General features: G+C 42.4%; 1 protein-coding gene across 2 annotated transcripts in view; it reads left to right on the forward strand.

The window, feature by feature from the left end:
• The first annotated feature begins 748 nt into the window (after nucleotides 1-748).
• Nucleotides 749-20,685, forward strand: part of LOC107386434 (voltage-gated potassium channel subunit beta-2) — a 31,522-nt gene continuing 11,585 nt past the window's right edge. The window contains exon 1 of one of the 2 annotated variants that reach the window (XM_015960817.3): nucleotides 749-1,044. In XM_015960817.3, the coding sequence (XP_015816303.1) occupies nucleotides 749-1,044 (296 nt within the window). Of the gene's footprint in view, nucleotides 1,045-7,174; nucleotides 8,681-20,685 lie in introns of those variants that run through there. The other variant, XM_015960815.3, reaches the window with a different exon arrangement.

The following is a 20,685-nucleotide window of genomic DNA, read 5'->3' on the forward strand; positions in this document are numbered from 1 at the left end:
CCTCTCCATTAGTGTTGTTTTAGCAGAAGCAGCCTGTGCTCCTCTTTCCTTTTATCACATTTCGTTTCTCAGACAGGACATTAGAAACCAGATTTATTTCTTGCCCCTCTATTTTCGAGAGCTTCACATGTTCTGAAGTCCACGGTGGGGTTTGGTTGCAATCATCCTAAAGGACTGTTGGCCGTGATGACATCAGAGCTGCAGATCAAATAATCCTTTATGATAAATATTAAAAAATCACAAGCACACTATGATGGAGACATCTTGCAGCTATAGGCCGTTGCATCCCGTGATTATGGTAGTCACAGGATACTTCCGGTCCGCTCTCTTAATCTGACCCAATGTAAGCTCACAAATCCTCTCACTGGCCCTCCTTTGAGAGATAAAGATCCTGATTGCTCCCCCTCCTCTGTATTTTACTCAGAAACAGCAGGAGTCACCGTTTGTGACTGCTGGCATGTCAGGACTGGCTTTGTTTTATTTTCTCCTCAGAGGAGAAATCATCTCTTTTTGATACCTTACAAGTGCTTCAAGCTCTTGTTTGCAGTCATTTGAAGCCCGACTTCCAACGGGCCTGGATGCTTTACATCTTCAGGAATCTTTCAAAATAGCACAACTTTGTTATTTTCCTTCTGTTTTTTTTTTTGCGTCAAACTCAGAGGCAGCTTCAGTCTAACGTAGATGTAGAAGCTGCACCTGAACAAAAAGAGGAGCGCAGTCCTAATCAGCACCTGCAACCTCCATAGCCATGTTTGCCAGCCGTGGTGCCAGCGGTGGAGGTAAAGGGGGCAAATACTCAGTGGAGGACCTCTATGGCATCAGCAAGAAGCCCAAGGCATCCACTTCCTCTGGGAGCATTGTGGCCAAGTCTGGAACCAAGAGCAGCAAGACCTCGGAGCAGAGGAGCGAATCGGAGGCCTTTGCCTCTCAGATCCTGGAGGCGGCGCACAAACTGGTGGAGCGGAGGCGACTGGAGCTTTACCTGAGGGAGTATGGCCTCTCGCTGGCTGATTGTGTGTCGGAACGCTCTGCTATGACATACAGGTGAGGTGGAGAAGTTCTGCCATGTTAAAACATAGAAACGTCTTAAGCAATGGAGCAAAAACCAAAGTGATGTGCAGACTGAGCCGCTGCACCTGAAGATGATGATAATAATAATAATAATAATAATAATAATAATACTGCTGGGTACTGCTGCGCCTCAGTCCAATTATTATTATTAATAATAATAATAATAAAACTTTCTAATAGACAAGGTTTAAAAGTTCTACATCTAAATGCAGAAGCTGAAACACCAGAGCTGATGAAAAAAAAAACTATATTTGGAGTCTTTTATTCCACTGGTGACCTAGAAAGAAAAATTAGGCGTTTGATGAGATTTCAAAGGAGAGAGCTACTGAGTAAATGAGAAGCATCTGGTTGTTCTGGATCAGCGATGGGACTGGGTCTGTCTCAGACAGCCTGACGGGGTCAGCACCATCGCTGCAGACGCTCAGCGTTAATAATGCAGGGATGTGACAGCAGTGAACAGGGATTTGGTCGTCATGGCGCTTTTATTTCTAAGTCTGAAGTGTTCAGATTGTGTGTCATGAATTACAAGGTTGCTGTTTTTGCAGCATGTTAGGATGTGACTTATAAATAAGTAACTTTTACTAAGAAGGCTTGGGAGTGATGCGGGTAAATGTTGCACATTTAACCCTTGCATGCTTCTGGTCTATATAAGGTGTTGCTTGGATGATGACTAATACTAAATATGAATATGATTGTGGGTTTCATTACACAGCATGACATCTGCTGTTCTGCTCTGGTCAGCTGGGCTCCAGTGAAGTGGCCTCTAGGTGGCAGCGTATCCCTGGTTTAAAGACCAGTCAGCTACATTGACTCAATAAAACCACTCAAATAAGAATGTCTGCAGCAGAAATAAAGATCACAAAATCACTATTTAAGCAAACGTTTTCCATGTGTGCTGAGTTGTAGCCGTTAGCCTGGAGCTACTTCCACCAGTAGCACCAATTTCACTGATGTCTTCAGCTGATTTTACCACCTCTGGCTGAACGGCTCCTGTTGCTAAAACTGACTCTTAAATCCTGTAATGGCAGCAATTTCCTTCTCTGTGCAGAACTCTGCTTCCTTGGGACGGGAAATTATTACTTTGAACAAAAAGATGCAAAAAGCCAAAATCTGAATTCAGTTTTTTCAATCTCGATTTACCGGTGGATCTACGTCCCAATCCTCACCTATGGTCATGAGCTTTGGGTAATGACCGAAAGAACGAGATCGCGGATACAAGCGGCCGAAATGAGTTTCCTCCGTAGGGTGGCCGGGCTCAGCCTTAGAGATAGGGTGAGGAGCTCGGACATTCGGGAGGGACTCGGAGTAGAACCGCTGCTCCTCCGGATCGAAAGGAGCCAGTTGAGGTGGTTTGGGCATCTGGCCAGGATGCCTCCTGGACGCCTCCCCGGGGAGGTGTTTCGGGCATGTCCTGCCGGCAGAAGGCCCCCGGGTCGACCCAGGACACGTTGGAGAGGTTACATCTCTAATCTGGTCCGGGAACGCCTTGGGGTCCTGCCGGAGGAGCTGGTGGACAAGGCCGGGGAGAGGACGGCCTGGAGCTCCCTAGTTGGGATGCTGCCCCTGCGACCCGGACCCGGATAAGCGGAGGAAGACGAGGACGAGGACAGTTTTTTCAATTGAAATTTGCAACTCAGATTCAGCAATGTGAGGTTAAAATTTAGAATTTGACCAAAAGACTAAAAATGCAGTATTTTCCAGAACTAAAGGCTAATTGTCAGAAATATTTGAAAATATTTAAATCAGGAATCACATTTTTTTCGGTAAGAGAGACGCTTCGGTAACTGAGCCTTGTTTCTGCTGTTCGTAGTGGTGGAGATTATTCAGAGCGATGGTGAAAGTTGAGTCCATATGGACACAAAAAGGACCAATGGAGGTTAGAGCGATTTAACTGTAGAGATATTAAATCCTTTCTGTCGTTATTCAAAGACATCTCCGCGTGTGGCCTTTACACCTGCAGACTTCACCATCCCAGCGTGAGCTCGGCTGTAGAAGACGCTGATCAAAGTTTTATTCTGCTGACAGCTGAATGCCACACAATCTGCTCTGGGACTGCAAGCTGCTTTAATACAAGATGTGAAAGCAAACTGACAGAGATGATGAATGTGTGTGCACACTTTTATGCACATTGGAGGTATTTCACATGTTGCCCCTCTGTGGGAAGTTTAGATCCAACTAAACGAAGACAGAAAAGTCTTAGGATGACAGCTTTCTTTAAAGGAAAAAAATATGTAATATTTCCCTATCACTGGAAGATTTCTTTCAAAAATGAAAGTAGCCAAGGCGATGCTACTGCTCGATCACAGTGATAAACAACTTTTCAAATATAGACCAGTATCGTTATTACCACAATTCTCAAAAATTCTGGAAGGGATATTTTTAAAAAGGTGAAATTATTTAATTAGTGAAACACCAAATAATCTGGGACCAGCAGTATGAATTCAGGAAACATCATACCACCTCCTAGCTTTAAGTGATTTTGCTGAAGGTGGAGAGGTGGAGCTGAGGGTGGGGCTGTAAGGCTGGGATCAACTGACGACACCCAGTTGCACTAGCTACAAGCTAACCTGAAGCTAACCCAAAGCTAATGCAGAGGTGGGGGCTAAGCTAACGGAGGTAGCAACCTAGCTACAACCGGAGTTAACTGTGCACAACACCAGAGCTTCTGAGTCAGAGATACGCCGGGCTGACCGCTGGGTAAAACCGGGTGGAACACAGAGGTCTACGAGAGCTCCACAAGCCGGCAGCCGCACAGCAGACAAGCGCCGCTGCGATCTGAGATGCGCAGAGCTGCAGCTGGTGAGAACCGGGTGGAAAGGTTTCCATCCCAGAACTTCACAAGCCGGCAGCCCGCGCAGCAGTCAGGAGCCGCGATCAGACAGAGCTGCGCTGAGCTGCGGGGAGGGGAGAACGGGTGGAAAACATCGGTCTCCCGAGAGCTCCACAAGCCGATAGTCGGAACCCAGCTCCACCAACATGTTTTATTTCAACCCATTTTCTGAAGTGCAGCATTATGTTAAATGCACTGGGTTTTACCCTATTACATTTAAATTTCATGGTTAAACAGTACATGTTAAAATCTAAACTCAGCTCGGCAGTGACCTAAAATACATAAATATAATTTTACTTACCGAAAAAAATGAAGTGGACACTCCTTGGACGCTCTATTAGTGCAATTAATGCCACAGCAAGTCATTTTGTCCAACAATTGCACAAAAAATATCCAGACAAGAATACACAAACACAGAGACTCAAAATCCTGGAACAGTTTCCAAGCCAGGCCGAGGCTCTACTGAGGCCTTTCCACGGAGCTAGCTCTGTGGTCACGTGGGTCTGAGGCGGCGGTCACGTGTGTTGGATGCTCATTAATTATACAGAATTTTAGGCTTTTAATACACTTAAACAGAAGAGTGAGAAAAAAATTCACCCCCCTCAGAGTTGTCATGAGTGTAAACTAGATAATTTAAACCAAGAACATGTTTTGGAACAAGGCTGTAAACATGTTTATTTCTGCTGTGAAATTGGTATTTTTAACATGGGAGTCAATGAGGATTTGCTCGCTTCTGACACCAGCCCCCAGCGGATGAGGGTGGAACTGCAATTTTTGGTACTTCCGGGTTGGACTCAATTGTTGAGCCGCATTGTAGGGCCCTGGTTGAGCTAGTCTTTTTTTGTGTGTGTGTTATTTTTTTGGGGTGGGGGTGGGAGAAAATTTTTAATTCATTGTCTAATTCTGTGTGTCTGCTGGCATGATGATAATATAAGGCAGAAGGGGAAGGTGAACACTAACCTTTGCTTCTGCCTACACCCTTTTGGATACAAAGGTCAACTAGATTCTGTTACTTGTACCCAAAAATATATTCATTCATTCATTCATTCATGCATTCATTCATTCATTCATAGGTGCAACACTTCATCTGCCTCTCTTCTCACCCTGATGCACTATCACTCTGGAACAGGGTTTTCAATTCAATTCAATTCAAGTTTATTTACATAGCGCCAAATCATGACAAAAGTCGTCTCAAGGCACTTCACATAATAAACATTCCAATACAAGTCAGTTCATTAAGCCAATCAGAAAAAAGTTTCCTGTATAAGGAACCCAGCAAATTATATACGCAGCCATCCGCCACTACTCACTGGGGATCGAGAGGACAGAGCACGCGCGCACACACACACACACACACACACACACACACACACACACACACACACACACACACACACACACACACACACACTCACACACACACACACACACACACACACACACACACACACACACACACACACACACACACACACACACACACACACACACACACACAAAGAGTTATCTCCCAAACCATATACCATACATATATAGTACTGTTTCTATGGGCACATTGTGATTTCTTAGTAAATATTCTATTTGGTGAGATAAACTTTATTGTATTTATCCTAGTGAATCTATAATTAAACGGGTAAACTAGTAGTAGCACATTCAATGTCAAAGAAAGTAAAATGTTATTATCAGGAGAGGAAGAATGTTTAAGTGGTTAGCAGCAGTGTTCAAGCCGATGGCCCCCTCCATGAGGCCACCACAGCTCAGCAGAACATCATTGTAGCTTCTTCTGGGGAGAAAAACACTTAGAGAAAAAATAAAGTTAACAGCTGAAACAGCAGGAAATATTACAGTTAAAGAGCAAATTGTAGAAGAAAGTAGTCAAGTGTGGAAAGTGGTCAGTATGTCCTCCAGCAGTCTAAGCCTACAGCAGCATAACTACAGAGATAACTCTGGATAAGGGCAGGGCAAGGGAGAGCCTTCTTTACCAACTGTGTTCTCCACCTCCCTCAACTCCCCCACGTGTCCAGATCTAGGCTAACATAAGGTTTTAACCATTGGCCCTATCAAATAAAAATGTTTTAAGCCTAGTCTTAAAAGTAGACAAGGTTTTTGCCTCACGGACTAAAGCTGGGAGTTGGTTCCACAAGAAAGGAGCCTGATATCTAAAAGATCTGCCTCCCATCCTATTTTTAGATATTCTGGGAACCATCAGCAAACCTGCAGTCTGCAGTTTCCCTGCAGTAAACCTGTGGTCCATCTGGACTCAGCAGACCAGTTTTTAATAATGCGTTGGACAGTTCTTAACCCCTTTTAGTCATTCTGCAATTTCCTTAGATGTTTCCTCTGCTTGATGCATCATGCATGCCAATGATCTGACCCTTCTCAAACAGACTAACATTGTTTCCACGACCACCAGATTTGTCTTTCATGGTTATTTAAAGTGAAGGTGTGTATTTCCCATGGCAATAGGGGGCAGTGCATACCTAAATCATTGCAAGCAAGCAGTATTTTTGTGTTCTTACCAACAGATGGCCATTAGGGTCACAATTCCCTGGGATTGCAATTTTAAGAATAGGTACTTTGTGAGATCAGTCAGTTTCCAGCAAAATGAAAAGCATTAGACTACCTTTCATCAGTGGCAGTGAACGTTTATGAATGGTGAAAGTTTCGTAATAGATTTTTTACAAATCAGTAAATGCATTTTGTCCTCATGGGCTCCCGTAGAAGGAAACATGGCATCTGATATGGTGTCACCTGGAGACTTAGACCCGCTCCCATGTAGATTTTTATGGTTATGTGTTACAAAGCCACCAATATTTATCAACAAATGGGCATCATTTAATACAATTTCAACAACATTACGATGGATATTTCCAGAGATTACCTGTGAAAACTACACATTAACAAATGAGAAGCAACTCATTGCACCAGTTGGGGTTAAACAACTTGTTGCCAGCTGAAAGATAATAGCCCATGCAGTAGGAGGCTGTATGCTTAGTTAAACCCAGGTGGCGAGGTTTTTTTTTTTTTTTTTTTTTTTTTTTTTTGGCGGGCAGTGTGTATTTCAGTTAAATCTTATTTAACAGTTTGGTGTTTGCCAGGGCCAGAAATAATTTTTTGAGTGCACAAACCAGGCAGGCAAAACATCAACTGCCTTCTTCTCAAAACAGAACTGCTGAAAATGGGTGTGGTTGGAGATAATAATAAAAAACGTGTAAAACACTGAGGATGTCTTTAAAACTGATTAATTAATTTCTAATTAATGGCATTTCGGTTATTTGGACAAATTGGGTGTGTTTTGTAAAGGACCCACAAGCTGAATCAGTTTAAGATGAGGAAATGTGGCAGAATGATGAAACACACACACACACACGCACGCACACACACAGTTATCTCCCAAGCACACTGCCTGTGTGTCGTGAACATTTTGGCACCTCTGGATTTTTTTATTTTTTTATTTGAAGGCTGACTCCGACCTGACTATGATGCTTAAACAGAACCGGGAGGCGGAACCGAGCCTTTAAAACGTTCGCTGCAGCTGATTTTTGGGCCAGTATGCCGGCATTTTCCCCGGAGCCGTTCACCGTGAGACGGGACCGAATACCCGCCAGCTGATGCCGGTGGGTGAGCTAACGGAGACGCGAACCGGCTACTGAATCTGCCGCTCATCCTGATTCTCGCATCGTTTGGATGCTGCGTGAAAAGCTGCGGGGCGACGATGCATCGCTGCCTTTAAACGTGTAAATTCGCATCAAGTCTCCACAGCCTGTCCGGGTTTTTGAAGCAATGTAATTCATTGCAACGATCCACTTTTCTGCTTTGCGTCAACTGAAGGATGCTGATAAAAATGCCTGATTCTGGGAGGTGCGAGGATGCCAGTGCTGTGTTTCGTGCTGCGGCACACTCCGGAGCCCCTCAGCTCAAGACAGACCCAACTAATCTGAGCTGAAGAGAAAACCGCAAGCTGACAAGCGCTGGACCAGCCACCAGAAGCATCGGAGCCGTGCATGTATGTGGGAGCAGGCCAGGAGGTGTCTGACACTCTGAGGCTTTGGGGGGCTTCAACAGCAGCCACATCCCTGCATTCATCTGAGGATTGCTGAGAGTTTACAAGCCTCCTGATGGTTCTTGGAGGGCAGCCCTGATGCATCTCGTGAGTGTGAAAACTCTAAGAGCCTTTTGCCAGTTTTTGCACCAGCAGACAGGAGCTGGAGCAGACGGGAGCTCTGTGTGTGTCATGTTAGAGGCTGGACTCCAGCCTGCCCTGAACAAGTCTCTGCCAGCATCTCTGACCTGCCCTGTCTGAGCCTGGTGCATGAACATCTCTGGTACCACATCAGCACAACGAGGAACAGCGTCCAGCAGCAGCAGTGGTTTGTAGACATTACACTATAACTACCCCCCAACCACTTGATAGAACACATCACCTCCCATCACACACCCTTGAGTCTCAAAAGACAGGTCCACCATCAGGATGCAGGTGTCCTTTGCGTGCACGGAGCACAACCTGAAGAGTCGCAGCGAGGACCGGCTCTGTGGCCTCCGCACCGCCCCTCCTCCTGGAGGAAGCAGTGGAGGAGTAGGGGGAGGTGGTGGAGGAGGAGGGGGTAGTGGATCAGGAGGAGGTGGAGGAGGAGGAGGTGGAGGTAGTGGACAAGGGAGCAATGGGAACTACATCTCTCAAGGATCTGTGAAGATCAGGGAGGGCCCCGGGTCCCGTCAGACTCAGGGTCATGCCCACATGAAGGAGGCCATTGGGCGCCACACCAGTATGAAGTACAGGTGAGTGTGGATGTGAGGAGGTGACGCTGCAGAAGTCCTATGTCAAAACCAGACTTGCTGTGTTAAAAGTATTATTGACAGGGGCGGTTCCAGGAAATTACAAAGCAGGGCCAGATGGGGGCTTCTGATATTTTTTGGGTGGCACCAAAATATGAAGCATGGTTTCTGGAGTTTTTTCTCACTCATAAATAATTTCATAGTGTTGTTTAAATTCACATTTCACAGCAGAGGTCTGCAGCCAATATGTTCTGGTTGGCCATGCAAAAGTTTGCATGTCATGAATCTAATGAGGAGGCATGAAACTGAAGAACATTTGATGCTGAAGCAGTAAATAATTTTCTATGTGCTGATTTTTCATGTGATCTCAGTGTTGCTGAATCAGAGACTGTCTCCAGGTTTCTCCACTGCTCCTCAAAGAGAATATTGTCTCTTTCTTCTGCTTGAAATAACATTTTTTCTAAAGCTCTGTCAGTCTCTGGAGAAAGGAAACAACAATCTGAGTGGTGCTTAGTTCAAGTTCATCCAGTAAGACTTAGCCTCTTAGGTTCAAAGTTCATAGCAGACAACGCTCATGCACAGCTCTGCTGGATGTTTGGAAATAAAACGGTAAATTTTTGCCCTTAGTAGCACCTCGGCTTCATGGTTCCCATCAGTAGGTAGAACCGTCCACCAAAATCAGACTGGAAGGCGGTGGAACCAGTCCTTCCTCCAGCCTGGTGGTGGTGTTGTCATGTGCTGAGTTGAGTTTGAAGTTAAATGGCGCCACCCCGCTCACGTAGCCATTAGCCCGATGAGAAACACCTCAGAGAGCTCACTCAGCGGTGACTTTTCTGACATCAAAATGTGACATTAACTCCTAAAAATGCTTATGCTGATGGGTGGAAAAGCATAATCCGCTCTTAAAGAGCCCAATGTTATCACATCTTGGCAGCATTCTGCTGCAGACGTCATGTACTTTTTGCCACAACCTCTGCTCAACGGCAAAGATTAATATAAACCTCTAACAACAGCTTTCTGCTAAACCACCCTGCTTTCATTTAGCGTTTATTTATTTCTCTCCTTCATTCTGTGCTGCTGTAAAAACTCAGGTCTGAGTCATGAAGACAATTAGAAACAGGATAAGATGTTTGTCTGGATTGTTCTGATTGATTAGAGCTCTGGCTCTCGTGCACTGAGCAGGCATGTTCACATGCAACTAAATACACAAAGCATGTGAAATCACACAGAGCAGGCTTCTTTGACTCTGACGAGAGAATTCAAAAACTAGGAAGAGAGTTTTAATGACCTGTTTTTTTGGTAATCAGGTTGATTGAATTCCTGCCATTATCTTCAGGCAATTTGGTTCTCCTTTAATTGGATGTTTAAAAGGGGAACGAGGCTCAAAACACAACTGGGATATCTTCACAGCCTTCAGAGCTGCAGACACTTCTGAAGAAGTCTGCTGCCTTCAAAGAGATGTCTCTAATAGGGAGCACATTGCATCTATACAGCATATGGCCAGCTAGGGGTTGCCATTGGCAACTCCCTAGGCGCTGCCTTTAGTTAGCCTTATTCGCCAAAGAGTGGTGCTCATCAACCCTCTGGAAGCTCCAGCACCTGGCTGCAGCCTGACCTGGTCGTGCTGCTCCTCCAACATGGCCGAGGGCCCGTTAACGTGCTACGCACCTCTCAAATTCCTTTATAAGAGTGAATGCGGGAGGTTTCTTAAAGTGATGCCGATTGAGGTCAAATGAACGCCACAAGAGAACAGACATGAACAGTTGGGAGAGAATTTATCTAATCCCATTTTCCAGATGGCTCCTATCTGCATTCTCCCATAGACTCCATGTTTTCTCTCCCCATCTCATTAACCTCGCGTCCTGTAGCCCTGCGACAGGTGACAGATGATGGCCCCTATGGTTGTTACTATGAGGTCCTGCAGTGTGTAATTCAGTTTTGGGATGATTTTATTTTGAACACTTTTCTTTTGCAGCATTCAGTCGGGCTGTTTAGGATCTCTCTTTACACCCTGTAGCCTGTTTTAGTTAGTTAGCACTTAATTATAAAGTTTAATACAAAAAAATAACATGATTACTGCCTGAAATAATCTTTCCACAAATAGTAACCATTTGAGTGGCAGGTCAGTCACTTGGCAGAAATATTGAATTTTTCAATTCAATTCAAGTTTATTTATATAGCACCAAATCAGAAGAGACGTCTCAAGGCACTTCACATAATAAACATTCCAATACAGGTCAGTTCATTAAGCCAATCAGAAAAAAGTTTCCTATATAAGGAACCCAGCAAATTGCATCAAGCCACTGACTAGTGTCAGTGGCTTTAAAGCAGTCCTCATACTAAGCAAGTATTTAGCAACAGTGGAGAGGAAAACTCCCTTTTAACAGGAAGAAACGTCCAGAAGATCCTGGCTCAGTATAAGCAGCCATCCACCACGACTCACTGGGGATCGAGAGGACAGAGCACGCGCGCGCACACACACACACACACACACACACACACACACACACACACACACACACACACACACACACACACGCACGCACGCACGCACACACACCAAGCAATGTGTCTGTGGTTACATTGTGATTTCTTAGTAAATATTCTATTTGGTGAGAGATAAACTTTATTGTATTTATCCTAGTGAATCTATAATTAAACGGGTAAACTAGTAGTAGCACATCCAAAGCAAAAAGTTATCAGGAGAGGGAGAATGTTTAAGTGGTTAGCAACAGTGTCCAAGCCGATGGCCCTCTCCATGAGGGCACCACAGCTCAGCAGAACATCATTGTAGCTTCTTCTGGGGAGAAAAACACCTAAAGAAAAAATTAAGTTAACAGCTGAAATAGCAGAAAATAATACAGTTAAAGAGCAGATTGTAGAAAAAAGTAGTCAAGTGTGAAAAGTGGTCAGTGTGTCCTCCAGCAGTCTAAGTCTATAGCAGCATAACTACAGAGATAACTCTGGAAAACCTAGCCTTTTTAGATGGAGGCATGTTGGAGGCAGGGCAAGGGAGAGCCTTCTTTACCGACTGTACACTCCACCTCCCTCTACTCCCCCACTTGTCCAGATCTAGACTAACATCAGATTTTAACCATAGGCCCTATCATATAAAAATGTTTTAAGCCTAGTCTTAAAAGTAGACAAGGTGTCTACCTCACGGACTAAAGCTGGGAGCTGGTTCCACAGGAGAGGAGCCTGATAACTAAAAGATCTGCCCCCCCATTCTTATTTTGAGATATTCTGGGAACCACCAGTAAACCTGCATTCTGAGAGCGAAATGCTCGGTTAGGAACGTATGGAACAATCAGATCACTGATGTATGATGGAGCTTGATTAATAAGAGCTTTATATGTGAGAAGAAGGATCTTAAAATCTATTCTGAATTTAACAGATAGCCAGTGTAGGGAAGCTAAGACAGGAGAGATATGATCTCTCTTTTTAATTCTCATCAGAACTCTAGCAAATATAGATCTTAAACACTAACATTTTAATCAACACACTGAAATATTACACTTTCATCACTTTCTTTTTCTAAGTTGTACAACATGATGGTGAATAAAATACAAAAAATCAATCTTTTTCTTCTGGTGTGGAAGTCAGAGTGTTATATTATTGTAGCAGTTTTAGTTTAAATTCCATCAGTGATCTGAGGGTTTTATTTAATGTACAAACTAGACTGTAAACGTAGTACAAAGTTAATATTAAATGTTATCCATGCAGTTTTTCTGTTCATGTTTACCAGTTTAAAAGAATCCTCATATAGATATTTGGGCTGAAAAGCAGCCACAGTCATCTGTGCAAACTTAAACTGGCGCCCTGCTGATAAAAACCCAACTCACGATTAAAGCTATTAGTTTTTAGAACTGTTGTTGTAAATGAAACGTGTTTGTAGGAAAATCAGCTGCTGTTGCACACAGATGTTTAAAGTTTGTTGGCTGCAGGGCGAATTGTTTCACATCTGGATGCTTTTGTGTTAATGCCAGAGTCAAAACATTCACAGCAAACAAAACAAAAAAAATCCCAATCTGTTTAAGCATGACTTGTTGTTAATGGGAGTTGGCTGTACAAATAGGGAGCCTAAGTCTCCTCCCTTTCCGGTCGGCTCATGGGTCCCCGGAAGAACAAGAAAATGAAGCAAGTCAACGGGTCTAAAAGAGCTACTTTCTAACCCGCTTTGCCTTACGCCCTGGATCACACACATGATGTAAATCAATTTAAATGAAAGTATTGATGTGTGTTTCGACCACGCCAGTCACGTACTTTGAGATTTGTCAGCTGGTAAAAATTCGTAACTAGCATGACTACAGTTCAGGCGCTGGTACGTCGCATACATGACGTCACCGCAGAATCTCCTCTTCCCTAGCGTAGCTGCTACATACCTCATAGCCAGATATCTTTTCCTTCTGAGAGAAGGATTGGAAGTTCGCTCAACTTACAGCCATTTATTCCCTTCCTTTCATCCATGTTTGGTTTGATGACGTCAGCTTGGCACATTTGTAATCCTGGACATATTTTCGCACAAAACATAAAATCATTTTGGCCCTCGTTTGAAAATAAGCGCTTTCTTGGCATCAGAAGTGTCTTTAAAATTCCCAGACATCAAATGAGAAATCCATGGCACATAATAAATGGGATTAGAAAATAACATTTTTAGCCCCATAGACTTTACATCCATTTTCTCATTCTTCCAGGGACCCACGGTCCAGTTAGACGGGTGTGACTCAGACGACACCCAATTGAAGTCTGTTGAAGAAGAATTTTACTCACACTTTCTAAAAGCAACACTAAATTAGTTTCCTGCTCTCCCTCCTACTGATTGAAAGTAGCATTACAACCATCATAAACATCCCTTCCACTGCCTGATGTAGCTAGCGCTAAAAACTAGCTAACACTAACACGAGCCAACTGACAATAAACAGGGCTGCCAACTCTCATGCACTGAGAGTGAGACACACGCATATGACCCTCTTCACATGCTCTCACTCCACACCACCAGTATCAGAAGCTGACAACCCCCCCAATTTCTCAACATTTCTCAACATCTAACATGCTACACACAGCACAGCTGCTGATATTTAAGTTTTACAGCTAAAGATGATAACCTAGCCCCAGTATCCACCAATGCCAGTGGTTACCATCAGTAAAAAGTGGAGCATCATCATTAGTAATGAAGGAATAAGGAGGAGGCCTGGCCTTGTGTTGTTCTGATTATTTGTACTCAGAGAAAACAAATGTTTGGTGTAGCTGAGCACAAGTGCAGCTGCTGCAGCTATGACCTTCAGCTCTCCTCTCTCCTCCTCTCTCTGGATTCTTGTTGCCGAGTTTCACTTGGATGAACAGATTAGTGACTCACCAGGAGCTCCAACACGTCCCAGGCAAAAGTCCCACTGTATCTTAACTCGCTTGATTTCAGCCTGGCTGAAAACCAAGATGCATCCAAACAATGAGGAGCTTTAGACCATTTTATTAATAATCAGCCTTTATTTTATTCAATTATCTTAAATAATATCTGGAAGTTTGAGTTATAAAGCACAAAACCAGACCATAACTTTATGACTTGCTCTGGAGAGATTTAAAGTCAGTAAAGAAGTACATAAAGCAGCTAACTTAATCGCTTCAGAAGTGAAGTGACCTCTGGGTGAGTGCTGCTCAGAAGACTGGATTTGTCGATAATTGACTGCTGATGACAGCAGTCGTCAGCAAGCCTGTTCTGGACTGCAAGCATCATAATCAGAGCCAGATAATCCACATCACGTCCACAAATACACTCATTTGTCCAAGTCAAAGACGCATTGTTGTCTTGCGGGAGAAAAGAAGTTGCATTGCAATAAACTGTAGAAAACCCTCTCAGATAGAATAAAAATAAACAAATAGCAATGTCACAGAGAAACCATTCTTTACTTGTTTTTCTTTTAAATAGTTGCTTTGGCCTTCACATGCAGGCTGAACTTGAAAATGGTCTACCATACTTCCTGGATTAGCTGCTGATAGAAAATAGACAGAAAAACACCTGGGTTAGAAAAAGTTACACAGATCTACGCATGGACGTCGTTTTGACTTTAGAACTAGGGAGGACACAACCAGCATGAGGACTGGGGGGGCTTTACAATAAACATACCAAAATTATGTATAAAACTACAGCCTAGAGCACATGTGTCAGACACAAGGCCCACGGGCCAGATGCGGCCCGCGGAACATTTTTATGTGGCCTGCGAGGTAAATGTCAAAAATATACATATTAAAACTGACCCACTGGCTGATTTTACAGCAAAGACTACAATTCCCATGATGCTTTGTGGCATTAGCGCGGAGCCGAAGCGCCCCCTCCTTTGTGTTTTTTCCAGCGTCTGCTGCCGGTGTCGGTACAGGATCTGCTCGGGTGCAAGATCGGCTCGGGGTCCTTCAACTGCCGATGACGTCAAAGTACGGCAAACCCACTCTGACAAAATACACTACACATCTATACTGTTGGAAAGAATTTAGCAGTTTCGTTATAAAAATAATGTTTCTTAAGACGTAAGTTTGTGTTTATAATGGTATTTGTAAAATAAAACACTATTTTGTATTCATAATGTTGAACTCCTCTTTGAGCACATCCCTTGAAGGATCATAGGTATTAGCAACACCTGTGAAATTGTATTTGCAGGAAAGAAGTGTGTCCCGTTTATTGAAGTATTTTGTGTTTAGTTTTTGATGTCTTGTCAATGCGTAGTTCAGGTACGCTCATAGCTGCTAGCCAAAACTCTGGAGTTAAAAGTTTTCTGGCTTTACTAAAATACCTGTCTGTACTTATTTGATTGATGGTAGTTTTACTTTCTATTAGACTCCAAATGTAATCAATTGGCATTTTCTAATTCATAATTTGTAATAATGTAATCGGTGATATTAGCATTAGCATTCCTATGGGTTTTTCCACGTATATTAGCATTGCGCTAGCCACTCGCTGCCAAATTGCAGCCTTTGCGATTAGAAAATCTCCTTTTGTCACATCGCAACTTAATTGCACAAGCAGTTAATCGTTCAGCCCTAATATACATGCAGCTCTATGCTAAAAGTGTATTTTCAAAGAGGTAATGATGGATTTCTTTGTAAAAGTTGTCCATCTTTCCAACAGAAAGATTTGCCTGGACCAACGTAACGTGATTACGTAATTCCGTAGGGTTCATGTTCAGCCAATCAACTACTTTGACGTCATCTGCAGTCGACGGACCCCGAGCCGATCTTGCACCCGAGCAGATCAGCTCCGTTGTCTCGGACAAACTAAACACTCTTCTCACTCAGCGCCGAGTTTACTCAGCTATTTTCCGATGTTGAAGCCCAGAAACGGAGATTTTAACCGCTCAGTAACGTGTTCACAACAGAAAGAGAAAATCTTCCAACTAACTTCCATACAGAGCTGATATAACTCCAGCGAGCAGCGACACGCTCAAATCAGCATGACTCTATGGCTGCTGTAGTTTTTCCTCCCCGACACACAACAACGTGGTCAAGCTGCATAGACATGTTCATCAGCACAAACCTATGTGAGCACCTGTTGTCATCTAATGTTGTCATTATTATGATGAAGATGAACAAAACAACAGGAGTCTCCTCCTCAGCTCAGAACAACCCCATGATGCAGGTATCTGGCTGGAACAGGTGAGCATCACAGTAAACCAGTGGAGCAAACTGAGCTTTAAATATGCTGGTTTTATGCTCTTTTTCTGCTCCAAAACATGAAAGTTAACAGGTGAGATGTTGCATTTTCATTTTAAAAAATTATATCTTTATTTTGTTGTTGGCCCATGAGAAAAGATTTAACCTACAGTAAAAAAGGAAATGGAAAGGTGCAGATAGATGAATAGAATAGAAAATCCCTTTATTGTTCCTCAGTGGGGAAAGCTAGATGTCACAGCAGCGATGACACTTATTACAGGAGAAAAAATGAGAATAAAACATAAGAAAATGAATAAACAAGAAAACATAAATCCTGAATAGATTTTAAAAATGCTGAATATACCACAAGTAATGAATACCACTCATGCGTTTTATTAAAATTGACTTGCTTGTGTGTAATTTGATTATTGCACATTCAGTGTTAATGCAAAAAGAAGTTTGTTTCCAAATTAAAAGGTTCAACATTGCATATATGTTGATAAAGAAAATGTGCATATTTGCCGTCACTTCTTCAAAAAATATTAAGTTTGGCCCGTGACTTTGTCCCTGATTTTCATTTTGGCCTCGTGTGAATTTGAGTTTGACACCCCTGGCCTAGAGGCTGTTTTATGTCAGGAATGCAGCACTGTCAAATACACAGGTGGCATGAACAGCCAATCACATTTTAGCAAGTATCAGCAGAGCCAATAAATGAGCGTATGCTTGGTTCTAATTGGAAACAGGCCTCAACACAAGTGGTTGATTTCTACTTGGTCCTTGTGCTCAACAAGTGTCTATTTATTATAGCGTAATATTGTTTTTGGATGGTAAAAAGTGCAGGGGATGAAAACTGACTTTGGAAAAAGTGTGTGTGTGTGTGTGTGTGGGTGGGGGGGTGGGTATGTCCTCCCTGCCCCACCAAAAAACTACGTCCGTGGATCTACATTTTACTGTAAATTTGCATTTATGAACTCACCCATTATGGCCCGCAACCGAGAAAGCCTGTATTGATTTAGCTTCCAGGAGAAAGCAGAGCACATTGTTAATTGTTCATTTATTTTCTCACTCAGCAGTTTCATTCATCATTCATGCAAAATACAATACATCTCGACAAGTAGAAGCTAACTGTTAGCATTAGCAACTCCACAACTTGGCAGAAATTCTTCAGGTATGTGTTATTTGTGGAGTTTTTTTATTTGGGGGAAAACATCAACGTTGCAAAGCAAACAGTCAGTGGTAGGTCAGTGGTAGACTTGCGATGCTGTTAGCCAATCAGAAGTGAGATGTCCAAATATCATGAATATTAATGAGCAAGACTCTAAATCCTGCCGTTTTCTGGTGTCTTTTCCAGCTAACTTCTACTTCCTGAAACAGAAGCACGAAAGCTTTTTCCTACCCAGAATGACGCACAAGACATTCATTCCTCTCAAGGAGGAATCCTGAAAATGTTTTCAGAACTTTTCTCTGTGTTATGTTTTTCATTATCGAAATTTCTTTCCGTTTCCTTTCCTAAACAGAAGCAGCACCACACACCTATTAGAAAATCAACTCTCAGGCCACTTCATGACTCTCAGCTGACAGCAAAGTCACAACGACTAATAAAAGGCTTTCGATAACTGTCGCATTGGAGGAGAGCAGCTTAGATTGAGTCTGTGTACAGCTTTTTTTCTATTAGCTTCACTCTCAGCATGTGTATTGCACAAATAGCACAGACCTACTTTTCTTTTTTTCACATCTATAAATAAAAATACTCACTTTTAAACTAATAGATTCTGTAGTTTAGCCAAATGCTTTGAAACGTCCAAAGACTCTTGCAAAAGACTTATCACATTTAACAAGTCAGTTCTTGCCAATAAAGCATCTTGTTACCTAGATTGGAACCAGTTTGTTTTAGTTATCTAATGCCTGAATTTTATATTTAAATATGCAGCTAATTTTCTGATTTTAAATAGTTAAAATAAAAATTGTTTAGGTGAACTGGTCCATTAACATTAACTGACAGGTTAGGTCAGTCACTGTAACTTATGGAAGCATGCACTGAACCAAAATGTCAAAAGAAATATTAAACAGAAAAAATAAATCAATTTAATATGTTTGAATAAAAAAATAAACATTATTTTTCATTATTATTACCTTAGGATTAATCTTACCTTCTCATTATAACTACCTTACGTTATGATACTCGTTGCTAAAAATGAAGTAAAAGAAAAAGCTTTCATTGCTTTAACTACACACACACACACCATTATTAAAACTGGTCATTTCTACAGTGTGTGTTCAGAAAATGCATGTATAAGCACACACACACACACACACACACACACACACACACACACACACACACACACACACACACACACACACACACACACACACACACACACACAAGCTTGACACAACTGTTATTAGTATCTAGATGTGCTTCCCTCCGGAGAAAAGCCTGCTCAGCATGTGTGTGGCATTTTATGACAACTGCAGGAGGGTGAAAAACTCCATCATCTGCACCTAACCATCTGTATACGGTGTTGTAGCTTCTGTTTTGGGGTGAGAGCTAAATGTAAATGTCAACACAGGTTAAAGTGCTGACTACACAGTGACAGCGCACCTGTGCACCTCCCCCATTAATAATGTATGGACGGAGTGGCCGAGTCCCTGAGATCATCTCGTTTGGTGATTGTGATTTATGGCAAGACATCACAGGGAGCCCAACTTATAGAGGCCACAAAGTGGCATCTGTGTTTCTGTGTGTGTGTGTTCTGCTCACAAGTGCATTCATGCATGTCCATATGTAGATGTGTCCCCGTGTTCCAGTGCAACCCCGTCAAGCGTGAACATTCAAGCATCGACTGATGCTCGCACATTAAATATCTTCTTTTTTTGCTTGAAATCAGATGAAATAAAGGCCAAACATCTGCACGTGTGTGTGTGTGTGTGTGTGTGTGTGCGTGTGTGCATGAGAGAAATGGTGTGAAAGTGAGAGGAACGAGTGAGCATGTGTCTCTCAGACTCTCAGATAGTAATTCAGCAGACTGCAGCACTGCAGAGAGCGCTGGAGTCGAGAGCAGAAAGGAGGAGGTGGGGGGGTAGCTAGTTGTCACACAGAAATAATGACGTCCTCAACTGTCCTGAAAAAACAAACAAACATAAATGTATTTGACACAGCAGTCAGAACTGGCTTGATCTTGCAGTCGAGCTTGATGATGCATTAATTCACACTGTTAACCAAACATGTTGATGAGACGATCTTCCATCTTTGAAAAGCATATTGAATGTAAACCCACTGACACAGAAATGCGTTCAGTTGTGCAACAGCTCTCCTCCTGGATGCTTGGCATTCTCCTGATGCTGACTCATCTTTTGCATTAGCGCATTCTGTTTGTTGCACACCATAACCTTTTTGTTTCTGGTACAGTTTGAAGAGGAGAGACTGAAAAGTAGCTCAGATGGGCATATTTTGCTGATGAGAGACAATCAAAAGCTTAATTGCAAAAAAAAGTCAAATATTTACTTTAAGGTTTTCTAAAACAATTCTCTGGAACATTTCTCAGAGAAAAACTTGTCACCACCCTGAAATTTTAAAATGAGATCATCTCATGTGAGAAAAAGGGTTTATTTCAATCTGTTTTAGTCAAATCTTGGAAACAATCTCACATAAAATAAAAATGTTTCCATAAAATCCAGTCAAAGCCTCAGTGATGGCTTAACGGTTTTAGCCTTTTGGGCAGCTGGGCAACTTCCTGCAGAATAATCTGAATACATTTTTGCTAAATGAACCATATAATGTTAAATGATAAATGGTGTAAACATTTGTTAAAACAATGTCCACAAAAACCACTGTGAGAGTTTTAACAAAGACATATTATGCAAAACTTGGTTTTTGCATCCCTTTGTGCCAACACGTGGGTCTCTGCTGCCTCTACAAACATTCCTAACCTGAAAAAATCCATCCATCCATTTTCTGTGAGTGTGTCTAAAACAAGCAACTTTAATAGGTCTCCGATTGTGATGTCACAAATTAAAATTAGAATTGACCCACCTCTCACCTCTCCAAACTAGAGGAGCAGTAGATCTACTCCCGGTTATCAGAGCTTCTCAGCTTATAGCAGCCAATTAGGTGAGGGTAGGTGTGCCCAGCTCTTGCTTATTTTCTTAAAGAGCCCTGGAATGACTCAATCTGGAATGTAGCGATACTGTCAAGAATAAAACTGCTAAAAATTGCTTCAAGTGAGAAGTATTTTGTGCATTTTCAGATAAAAATGTAAAACAAGCTCTATTTACTCTTTGTATAGTGAAGAACCAAAAAGATGGGACATCATAACATGTCCCCTTTAAAATGGGACCACAGTTTAACTCATAATTTTTTGTCAGAA

Source organism: Nothobranchius furzeri, chromosome 10 (genome assembly GCF_043380555.1).
Source record: "Nothobranchius furzeri strain GRZ-AD chromosome 10, NfurGRZ-RIMD1, whole genome shotgun sequence".
NCBI lineage: Eukaryota > Metazoa > Chordata > Actinopteri > Cyprinodontiformes > Nothobranchiidae > Nothobranchius > Nothobranchius furzeri.